General features: G+C 42.4%; 1 protein-coding gene across 1 annotated transcript in view; it reads right to left on the reverse strand.

Moving 5' to 3' along the window:
- Window positions 1-12,577, reverse strand: part of CACHD1 (cache domain containing 1) — a 389,271-nt gene that overhangs the window by 152,982 nt on the left and 223,712 nt on the right. Inside the window, exon 10 of the mRNA XM_033916184.1 lies at window positions 9,516-9,665. Coding sequence (XP_033772075.1) covers window positions 9,516-9,665 — 150 coding nt within the window. The remainder of the gene's footprint in view (window positions 1-9,515; window positions 9,666-12,577) is intronic.

Here is a 12,577-nt window from a genome sequence, read left to right on the forward strand (position 1 = left end):
CACAACATACTGCTTTATCAACTTTCTGAGATTGGAATTGATTCCACCGTCCTAAAGTGGTTCTCAAACTTCCTTCGTTCTCGCTCCTATACTGTCAACACAAATGGCACCATGTCCATACCTTGGACACCATCTTGCGGTGTCCCTCAGGGATCACCCCTATCCCCTAATCTCTTTAAAATCTACATGTCCTCCCTGAAGCTCCTCCAACTTTCCCCCCTTGAAATAATCTACACATACGCTGATGACATCTTTGTCCTCCTTGAAACAGACCAGAACCTCATCAACCTCCACGAGAACATTACATCTTGCATAATGAGACTCCACTCCTGGTCCCTCTTGGTACAGATGAAACTAAATGAACCAAAAACAAAATTACTCTGGCTCGGCCCAAAGTTAGAACACCTGCCCACCATCTTCGCATTACCCACAGGCGCTGCTCTGCACCTTGAGTTCTCAAGCAAGGTCCTTGGCATCACTATTGATTTTCTCTCTCCTTCAACGACCACCTCAACTCCTTGGCAAAATCATGCTTTTTCAGCCTCCACATGCTGAGGAAAGTAAGCTCCTACTTTCGCCAAAAACATTTCGCCGTCCTCATCCAATCCATCATCCTCTCCAAACTTGACTACTGCAATGCCATTTACTTATGCCTAACAAAAAAAAGTCTTTAAAGACTCCAGCTTATCCAGAATACTGCAGCCAAGTTGATCTTTGCAAAACGCAAATCTGACCATGTCTCCCCACTCCTGTCCAATCTTCACTGGCTCCCAGTGATTTTCAGAATCCATTTCAAATGCTCCTGCTTGGCTTTTAAGATCATTCATGGCATCCTTCCTCCCCTAATCCCACTATCCTTTAACTCCTCGAGTCCTGACTCCACCTGACCCGCCCAAAGATATAAACTATCCTTCTCCTCTCTAAGAGGTATTCTCTATGCAGGTAAACTGGGAAAATCTCTTCTCTTCAAAATCCCAGGTCTCTGGGACGACCTTACTATCCCGTTGTGGAACCTGGGCTCTTTCCAAACTATTCCTCAAGCAACTGAAAACTTGGCTCTTCTCTAACATGTAATTCTATTTTCCCCCTTACTCTTCCATTCTATATATAAGCTCATATAAACCTTTTCCTTTCTCTTCTTTTATTTTAATTTCTTGTAAACCGTGCCAAGCTCCACTTCCGTGGAGAGGATGCGGTATATAAACTTAAGGTTTAGTTTAGTTTAGTTCTTAACAATAGCTCCAAGAAAGAGAGCAGGAGAGAAAGTGTGAGAACGTCACATTAATCATAATCCAAACTCTATAAAACATTTTTAGTTTTTGCAATACAGCAGTCTTGAGTACAACTAGAAGAGGATAAAGTGAAGTTTACTGTTGATAAACTATGGCAAAATCTCTTATTTTCTTTTTTATTTATTTATTTGAAACAAATTTTCAAACATCTTGTACAGAAAGATTGAAGAAGACTTTCTAAATATTAAAACATAAGCAAAATAAACTAATAAATCATTACTTAATCAATCTATAGTCCACTATTTGGATCCAAGATTGCTAATAAGTAAAAAAAAAAAAAAAAGACAAATTAGACTATCATCCAAATAACAGGAAAGCTAATTATCTAATTGTTGGTTCTGGAAGTCCAATACTTTCATTTTAACTTGTTGTTACCTCCCCTTCAAGGCGTCTCAAGGAAAGAAAACTTATTAACTGAGATGGATCAAAGAAGACATATTTTTGAGATCTATATCTTATCTTCTAAGGAAGAATGATTCTGCACAGTAGTGTTATTTATCCATATAGAAGCCTTTTCAGCTTTGGTTGATTAGGCCAAAAGGTTACATTGAGTATGTTCTTCATATGAAAGAGTTCTGAACATATGAATCATATCAGCAAGCTGAGCAACTTTTTATTTCATTTTCTTCTTGATGAAACGTACTGTGAGAAATCAACAGGATGGCAAAGAATCAACCATAGTTTGCTGCTGAACAGGTTTCCAGTGTAACTTATTAACGCATTTGTTAGTTTTGGCTGAGATAGTTGATACTATTCCAGTCCACTGTTTTTACTGAGAAGACAATTATACTGAAATATGTACTACTATTGTGATTTCAACAAAATTGCATGATAGATTTGGGGATAAGGAACTGGAATCCCCTTCTCCACCCCCATACACACAATTTTTCTTGTGTGTGAAGTATCTTTCATGTTTCTTTACCTTTTGAGAAGTTTTGAAAGACATCAACTGTACTATATGGGAAAGAGAAATGTACTGGATTACAACAGATATTTTATTAAGTGTTATTTCAGCTATATAACATATAGGAGCATTAAAGGCCCAAAATTAAAACTTTATCTATTTCCATTATAAGTTGTTAATGAATATATGAAACATTTCTATTTTCTAAACAAACATTTAACTTTGGGTTTAGGACAGGCATATCATAACCAAGGGTGAACAGAAAATAAAGGCAAAAGAGTTGGCGTTCCTGAAATATAAAAAAACCCCAAGAAGAGGAGTACAGAAAGGACTACAGGGTGAAACTGAAAGAAGCCAAGAGAGAGATACATCTGGCTAAAAATGTAAAAAAGGGAGACAACAATTTTTTCAGATATATTAGTGAAAGGAGGAAGATGAAAAATGGAATTGCTAAATTAAAAAATCCTGGGAACCAATATGTGAAGAATGATGAGGAAAAAGCAAATGTGCTAACTAAATACTTCTGTTCAATATTCATAGAAGAAAATCCTGGAGAAGGACTGAGATTGTCTGGCAAAGTAACATGAGAAAATGGAGTAAATTCTGTGCCGTTCAAGGAGGAAAGTGTTTATGAACAACTTGAAAAACTGAAGGTAGACAAAGCGATGGGACCGGACAGGATCTATTTCAGGATACTGAGGGAGCTCAGAGAGGTTCTGGCGGGTCCTATTAAAGACTTGTTCAACAAATCTCTGGAAATGGAAGTGGTTCCTGGAGATTGGAGGAGAGCAGATGTGGTCCTTATTCACAAAAGTGGTCACAGAGATGAAGTGGGAAACTGCAGGCCGGTAAGCTTCACTTTGGTTGTTAGAAAAATAATGGAAGTGTTGCTGAAAGAAATGATAGGAACTTCCTAGATTCTAATGGGTTACAGGATCCGAGGCAACATGGCTTTGCCAAAGGTAAATCGTGCCAAAAGAACCCGATTGAATTTTTTGATTGGGTGACCAGAGAACTGGATCGAGGACATATGCTAGATGTAATTTACTTAGATTTCAGCAAAGCCTTTGATATGGTTCCTCATAGGAGGCTCGTGAACAAACTTGAAGGACTGAAGTTAGGACGCAAAGTGGTAAACTGGATTAGAAACTGGCTGTCGGACAGACACCAGAGGATGGTGGTTAATGGAAGTTGCGCGGAGGAAGGAAAGGTAAGTAGTGGAGTCCCTCAGGGTTCGGTGCTGGGGCCGATCCTGTTCAATATGTTTGTGAGTGACATTGCTGAAGGATGAAAAGTTTGCCTTTTTGCGGATGATACCAAGATTTGTAAGAGTAGACACCGAGGAGGGAGTGGAAAACACGAAAAAGGATCTGCAAAAGTTAGAGGAATGGTCTAATATCTGACAACTAAAATTCAATGCAAAGAAATGCAGAGTAATGCATTTGGGGATTAATAATCAGAAAGGACTGTTTATGCTGGGAGGTGAGAGGCTGATATGCATGGACGGGGAGAGGGATCTTGGGAGTGATAGTGTCCGTAGATCTAAAGGCGAAAAAACAGTGTGACAAGACGGTGGCTGCTGCTAGAAGGATGCTGGGCTGTATAAAGAGAGGCATAGCCAGTAGAAGGAAGAAGGTGTTGATGCCCCTATACAGGTCGTTGGTGAGGCCCCACTTGGAGTATTGTGTTCAGTTTTGGAGACCGTATCTGGCGAAGGACATAAAAAGACTTGAAGCGGTCCAGAAGAGGGCGATGAAAATGATAGGAGGTGTGCGCCAGAAGATGTATGAGGAGAGACTGGTTGCCCTGAATATATATACCCTAGAGGAAAGGAGGAACAAGGGAGATATGATTCAGATGTTCAAATACTTGAAAGGTATTAACATAGAACAAAATCTTTTCTAGAGAAAGGAAAATGGTAAAACCAGAGGACATAATTTGAGGTTGAGTGGTGTAAGGAAATTCTACTTTACAGACAGGATGTTGGATGCCTGGAATGCACTCCCAAGAGAGGTGGTGGAGAGGAAAACGGTGACAGAGTTCAAAAAAGCATGGGATGAACAAAGAGGATCTAGAATCAGAAAATAATAGTAAATATTGAAGAACTAAGACCAGTACTGGGCAGACTTGCACAGTCTGTGTCTGTATATGGCCTTTTGGATGAGGATGGGAGAGGAGGGCTTCAATGGCCGGGAGGGTATAGATGGGCTGGAGTGAGCTTTGACGGAGACTTCAGTAGTTGGAACCGAAACACAGTACCGGGTAAAGCTTTGGATTCAGGTTAGGCAGACTGGATGGACAATTAGGATCTTTATCTGCCATCATCTACTATGTTACCATGTTAGATCATAGGACCTCCTATCATCTATATATTATTTCAGGTCCAAATCCTGACTTCAGGTTTTAATCACCTACACCTGTCCCACCTCACCTACCACTCTAATTGCGTGTATAATATCTATGAAATCACATATGCAAATATGTGCTTAACAAAAATGTGCTTAACCTTATCATCCAAGCAAAAAGATTAAACAAGGAAACAAAAAAATAGTATATCTCAATGCATTAACTAGAATACTATATACTGAAGCATGAATGAAATGTATCTGATACTTGGAAAAATAAATAGTGGTACCCATTTTTTAAAAAGTTATTCTGCTCTTAGAATGCAAACTAGGATTGAATCTAGGTACCTGGAAAGGTTGTGGAGGGGGGAGTAAAATCTACCAGTATCTGAATCCATAGCTCACCAGGACCTAACATACATAATACACAATGGCAGATGACCAACTGACATGTCCAGTTACAACTGTCTTTCTCTCTGGATCTCTACTACCTTGGATAGATAAACAGAAAAATTCCCACACTCAAATTATGTCATCTGGTCAGTTTCTTATTTGTCTATCATATTCTTCTATATCTGTCCTAAGCATGTTAAAATTATAGTGCCAGCCTCAACCACCTCTGCTACTAGGTTTGTCAACTGATCAACGGAAAAGTGGAAACAAATAACAGGAGTCTATTATACAGCATTGTTGGAACATTTGAAAGATGAGTTGAAGGAAAAATGGCCAAGTAAGATGCACAAAAAAGTGCTGTTTCACCAGGACAATGCACCATTCCATATATCAGCCGTCAAAATGCCATGAATTGGCTTCATACTGATTCCTCATCCTCTTTATTTCCTGGACATGGCCCCATCCAACTTTTCCTGTTGCCAAAATTAAAAAATTGGTTCGGTGGGAAGAAATTTCCATCAAATGAGGATTTTGCAGAGATTGACAAAACCTATATTTCCAAGGGGTGAAAAAACTAGAAACTCACTGCACTAAGGGCCAAAGCAACTTCGGAGAAACACACACAGGCATCCTATATAGAATCATGTTTGTCAATTATAGAATCGTATCTGTCCTAATGGACAGAATGCCTAACCTCATTTAATCCCACATAAACACCCCAATTCTCTAACTGGTGTCTATGTCACAGGTGCCAGTTAGAGAATTACGTTGCAGCAAGTCAGCTCAGCTGCAACCGCAGCAGTGGAGAAACCCTGATATCTTTCCCTCCATGAAGTTGGGTGGCAGGAGGGATTGGACATCCCTCCTGCCCCCCCCCTCCCGAAGCATGTTCTGGCAGGAGGAGTGCCCAATTCCTTCTGCCAGAACATGGGGGGGATGCCCACTCTCTCCTGCTTGAACAACCCCCCAAAACACCCCCTCACCCGGCAATCAACTGGCCCCCCCACCCACCCAGTGACCACCCCTCCACCTGGCAATCCCCCTAATGGTGAGACCACCTCCAACTCCCCCCACACCTTCTAACAGAGGGAGTGAGGGAGGTATACATCAGCCGGCAAGCTCGCCACTGGAAAATGGTGGGCCTTCCCCTTCCCGGTGCATTCTGGGATGAACTGGGGAGGAGCCTAAGGCCCTGTTTGGCTCAGATGCCTAAAGCCCCTCCTATAGGAGGGGCTTTAGACACCTGGGCCAACCGGAGTATTAGGCTTCCTTCCCAGTGCATTCTGGGATGCACTGAGACGGGCCTAAGACTCCTATTGGCCAGATACCTAAAGCCCCTCCTGCCAATCGGAGTCTTAGGCTCCTCTCAGTGCTTCACAGAATGCACTGAGGAGGCCTAAGACTCCAATTGGCCCAGATGCCTAAGGTATCTCCTATGGGAGAGGCCTTAGGCATCTGAGCCGGCTGGTGTGTGTATGCCTCCCTTTGGCTGCACCTTCTGTTTATAAGATACTTGGGCGGGGGGGAGTTCTCCTCTTTAGGGGGATTGTCAGGTAGGTAGGGGCTTGGTCGGTGGAGAGGGGGGGTCGCTGGTTGGGTGGAGGGGGGGGTCAATTTCTGGGTGGGGGACTGTTTCAGGGGGTGTTCTGGCAGGAGGGAGTGGGCATCCCTGCTGCCTATCATGGTTGGGTGGGGGGTTGTTTCGGGGGGTTCTGGCAGGAGGAATTGGGCATTCCTCCTGCCAGGGATTGTTTGAGGGGTTCTGGCAGGAGGAATTGGGCATCCCTCCTGCCGCCCGACTTTGCGGAGGGGAGGGGGGAGTTCCCTGCTGCAGTTGCTCAGTTGATCACAGCAGTGTGATTTCTTTGCCACAATCAGCATAGCAGCCACATCTATTTGAAATGTAAACAAACTTTTTGTTGGCCTATATTTCAGGCACCTATTGTGCCCTAGGGAGATTCATAGGGCCACCTAAGCTCGCCCAAGGCCACTTCTGAGTGTAACCACACCCACGCCTAGCCTTGGGTGAGCTTAAACATCCCTACAAATCTCCCTCAACTGCGACAGATGCCTATGGTGTAGGCGGCCTGCCTCAGGGTGTTTTTTTAAAAAACATGTGTCCCAATTGGTTGGTTAGACAGCAGTAGGACGCCTTCCACTGCCTACAATTGGGACGCCACTTATAGAACATGCCCCTAATTGTATAGCCCTTGATGGAAACTAGAGAATGACATGGTGAAAAAATCTGTCCCCGTCACTGCCCCGTCCCCGGCCCAGCATCCCCTTCACTGCCCTGCCATTCCCTTAACCGCCCCGCCATTCCCTTAACCACCCCGTCACCGACCCCACAGCACCCATACAAGCCTCAGTACTGCAATATTTAGCTTATTCCTTCCTTATAAATCAAAGTTCTGGCTGCTGAACTGGAGAAAGAGATGTTCAGCTGGCAGGGCTTTGTTTATATTTTTAGCAACACAACTAATATACTATTTTATCCTAACGCAAAAAAAGAAAAAGAAATAGAAATTTTTTTCTACCTTTGTCTGGTTTCTGCTTTCCTCATCTTCTCATTCAGTTCCTTCCATCCACTGTCTCTCCTCTCTCTGCGTCTTCCATTTGCTCTGTTACTGTGCCTCTCTCTTTCTCTCCCCCTCCAAATTGGTCTGGCACCCTTCTTATTCCCTACGCTCACCCATAGTCTGCCATCTCTGTCTTCTTCCCTGCCAGCATCTTCTCCCCAATCTCTCTTCCCCATTTCCCTTCAGCGTCTTCTCCCCACTCTGTCTTCTCCATTTCCCTTCAGCATCTTCTCCCCATTCTGTCTTCCACATTTCCCTTCAGCGTCTTCTCCCCACTCTGTCTTCCCATGTCCTTTCAGCGTCTTTTCCCTACTCTGTCTTCCCCATGTTCTTTCAGCATCTTCTCCCCACTCTGTCTTCCCCATGTCCTTTCAGCACCTTCTCCCCACTCTGTCTTCCCCATATCCCTTCAGCGTCTTCTCCCCACTCTGTTTTACCCATTTCCCTTCAGCGTCTGTTCCTCTCCACCCCACCTTTCCTCCCTTTCTCCCTCCCTGCCCCTTACCTTCCCCCCCCCTGCAGCGAGAACACCTCTTAGCCGCTTCTGCCATGCACCCGCGCCCCCACCTTCCCTTGGACAACAGGCCCGGTCCGACAACTGTGCCAACAAACCTGCCTGCCCTTTACCTTCGTTGCCGGCAATTTCTAAACTGCCTTCTTACAGCAGCCAGAGCGTTGAAGTTGCATATGGCTGCCGGAAATGTTGTCTCTGATGCAACTTCCGGTTGCGACAGAGATGACCTTTACGGCAGCCACAAGCCGCTTCAACGCTCCGGCTGCTGTAAGAAGGCAGTTTAGAAATCATGGCCACGAAGGTAAGGGGCAGGGAGGGAGTAGGGAGATGTTTAGACTCGGCGGCAGTAAGCAGGGAGGGAGCGCGATAGGTGACCACACACGTTCCCTTCCTTAACTGCAGGGACAAGGCCATTTACCGCTCCATGGGGCAGTGAATGGCCTTGTCCTCATAGCCATGGTGAACACAGTTTTTTCCCCACCATTTTGGCGTGTTACACGTATCATTCTCTAATGGAGACTACATTGAAAAATAAAACAGATTTAAATAAAAAATGTGTTTTTAACTTGCTTTTTTACCAAACTTTTCAAACAACCTTTGTACATTCAAACTAATGGATTTCTTCTGTTTAAATTGCAATGGAAAATTTATAATAGAAACAAAAAAAATTCAGATGCTACAGACATCGTAAAGTGTGTTTTATCTTCTAAGTCACAGTGGGCAATCTCTATACACAGATGGCTACATGAATGTCAGTTCAACCCCTAGAGGGCTACACAAATGTCAGTAATAGGGAATAATAATGCTTGAGGGAATAATGTCAGTGAGGGAATAATGCTTGAGTACCTGAATAATTTGTAATCCGCATGGAATTGTAGGATATGTGGAATATAAATTATTAAATAAAAAATAATAATAATACCCCTAGAGGGTTGCAACATTATGTAATATTGGAACCATAAATGCACAGAGTTCCGTAGATTTCCTATGATAAATAACCAAGTAAAAATGTAACTAAAAATAAATTTTAAAACCTGCTAGAGTGGTTATTCTGAAAATATTTGTAAAATACAGTATTTATAATCATCAAAACTAGTTAATGAAGTTGTCTGTGTATAATAATAATACTTCCCATGGTCTCGAGGGTAGCATAAAATTCAACGGCAGACCACAGGTTTTCCACTCCTGTTCTAAGTGGTACCTTTGGATATCTGATATTCATATGAAACGACAAATCATTTCTTAAACAATGAGCTTATTCATTAATTTGTAAAAAAAACAAACTAATATATAAATCCTAGAGACAATAAACTCACTGTTTCAGAAAATAACTGAGCAAAACTGGTTTAACTACTGCTGCTTGATCTTTCATTTTTGTTTATTTTTACAGCAGACATCATAAAAGACATACTGTTTTTAAATCTATGACTTCAATGGGACAGAGTACAGAGTGTAATACGTTCTCTATGTTTTTCATAGTACAAATACCTTTATTATCTATGAGAAATGTGTAGGTAGCCAAGGAATCTTGGTAGTAGGTCACATCCTCTAGGATATAAGCCAGGTTCACATCGACTCCCACAATGCCCAGTAGTAGGTTTCCAAAATAACATGGTTTACTCACAGTCATGATCAGGCCTTGAATTGAAAGAATAGAAATTGAAAACACCAAAATGCAGACAACTTTAATTAGTACAATTACATGGATTAATTTTAAAACATTTGTCCTCAAGGTCAACTGTTTTTAAGAAAAAAAAAAGCTTTCCTATAAAACGATGACAAAATGGTTTTCTATTGCTTTGCATATATTAAATCATATAAGACATGGGAAGCTGTTGAATTTTCTACAGCTACATCTCCTATTATTCATAACTCAACCTGTAGCTCATTAAAAAAAGGAAAAAAAGGGACTGTTCTCTATGGTCCTTATCATGACTCATTCATAGCACAGAGCTGTTTTAAAAATAACTCATAAGAAAATGAAAGTCTATACATACTGAATGTGGCTCTTTCAGACTGTGCTTCTTGCTGAACCATTTTACCAAATAACAAAAGTGGAGCACCATTCTTTTAAGCACATTTATCAGGCTTTAAAATTATATTCAGAAGTTAAAAGAGTACCTATTTATCATAGCACAAAAACTTGGATAGAGGTAGTGTACTAGATGTGGTTTATTTAGGTTTTAGCAAAGCCTTTGACAGTGCTCCAAACAGGCGTCTAATAAATAAACTGAGTGCCCTCAGGATGGGCCCCAAAGAGATGGACTGGGTCAGCAACTGGTTGAGTGGAAAGCAAAAGAGGGTAGTGGTAAATGGAGAAATCTCTGAGGAAAAGGGATGTTACCAGTGGTGTGCCTCAAGGTTTGGTTCTTGGGCCTGTTCTTAACATTTTTGAAAGCGATATTGCTGAAGGGCTGTCTCGTAAGATTTGTCTCTTTGCAGATGATACCAAAATCTGCAATAAGGGACCTAGCAAAGCTTGAAGAATGGTCTGAAATTTGCCAGCTAAGATTTAATGCTAAGAAATGCAAGGTCATGCATTTGGGCTGCATAAATCTGAGGGAACAACACAGTTTAAAGGGTGAAGAACTTCTGTGCACAAAAGATGAACGGGACTTGGGTGTGATAGTATGTGATGATCTTAAGATGGCTAAACAAGTTGAAAAGACGACAGTGAAAACTAGAAGGATGCAAGGGTGCATAGGGAAAGAAATGGCCAATAGGAAAAAGGAAGTATTGATGCCCCTGTATAAGACTCTGGTGAGGCCTCATTTAGAATACTGTGCACAATTCTGGAGATCACACCTTCAAAAAGATATAAACAAGATGGAGTCGATCCAGAAGATGGCTATTAAAATGGTGCATGGTCATCATAAGGCATATGGGACAGACTCAAAGATCTTAATATGTAATAATAATAATTTTATTTTTATATACCGCCATACCATGAACAGTTCAAAGTGGTTTACAGGGGAAGAGACTGTATACAGACAGCGACATTACAGAGAACTTTCAAAATTACATTTGCATGTTAAGGTTAGTCAAGTTTATCTGGAAGTGTTTTGGATGTACATCAAGGTTGAAGTGGGGTCAGATAAATTTGTCAAAGAGATAAGTTTAGATTGACTTCCTAAAAGTTTGGTACAAGAGTGCGTTTGAGATGATGTTGGTTAAACATTTGTTCCATTTGCCTACTTGGAATGATAATATTCTATCAACGTATCTCTTGTAGGTATAGCCCTTTAGGGATGGAAAAGCAAACAAGTAGGCACTGCGTGTATTAGTTGTGCCTGGGAATTCAAATTGATGAGACAGATAGGTTGTGGATGAACCTGTCATGGTTTTGAAGCAAAGGCAAGCAAACTTAAAAATGACCCTTGCTTCCACAGGCAGCCAGTGTAGATTTTTGTAATACGGGCTTACATAGTCAGATTTCTTGAGGCCATAAATGAGACGGACTGCAGCATTCTTAACCAGACCGTTTATATAAAATACTAGTTTTTTAGCCCGTTATATTAACGGGTACTAGAATAGATGTGTAGGCTTAGGCATGTCTTTCTTTCTTTCTCTCTCCCTGCCCCCTTTATTTCTTTCTGTCTCTCCCTGGCTCTCTGTATGTCTGTCTTTCTTTCTTTCTCTCTTCCCGTCTGTCTTTCTTTCTGTCTCTCTTCCTGCCCCCTGGTCTGCTGTCTTTCTCCCCTGTTTGTCTTTCTTTCTGTCTCTTTCCCTGGCCCCCCGGTCTGTCTTTCTTTCTGTCTCTCCCCCCTGTCCAGCAGCACCCCTTCCCTGTTCCCGCTGTCCAGCAGTAGCCCTTCTCCCTTCCTTTTACCTCCCCCTATCCAGTAGCACCCCAGCCCTGCTCCCCCTGTCCAACAGTAGCCCTTCTCCCTTACTTTTACCTCCCCCTATCCAGCAGCACCCCATCGCTACTCCCCTTTCCAGTAACCCTTCTCCCTTCCTTTTACCTCCCCCTATCTCGCAGCACCCCTTCCCTTCTCCCCCTGCCAGCAGTAGCCCTTCTCCCTTCCTTTTACCTCCCCCCTGTCCAGCAGCACCCCTTCCCTATTCCCCCTGTCCAGCAATAGCCCTTCTCCCTTCCTTTTACCTCCCCCCTGTCCAGCAGCACCCCTTCCCTGCTCTTATCTAAGTCTCCGTGTTCAGCTGGGGAAACCGCCGCATGCGTCACAAATCGCCACAGGCTCCTTCTACTGCACATGTGGCGGCATGGCACCACGGATCACGGCACACGGAGATTGAAGTGCGCATGCGCGCTAAGGGTTTTATTATAGCAGAAAGGGGGAAAACAAAAGACAACATTGTATCTAGACCAGTTACATTAAAATTTATAAGGGATTATTTGCTGCAAGCAAGCTAAAGCAGCTGCCTTCAAGGTGCATTATAACACAGCTATTGATAAAACTGGAAAACATTTAAACACTCCTGCAGAGAGAGTAGATGTATGTAAGACAAAGCTGACTTTTCAAATTCGATTGGCTAGGTCATCTTTTACTGGTACAAAATTCCCCTTCTGAGACAGACATGTAATCTGA

This window comes from Geotrypetes seraphini, chromosome 12, assembly GCF_902459505.1.
Source record: "Geotrypetes seraphini chromosome 12, aGeoSer1.1, whole genome shotgun sequence".
NCBI lineage: Eukaryota > Metazoa > Chordata > Amphibia > Gymnophiona > Dermophiidae > Geotrypetes > Geotrypetes seraphini.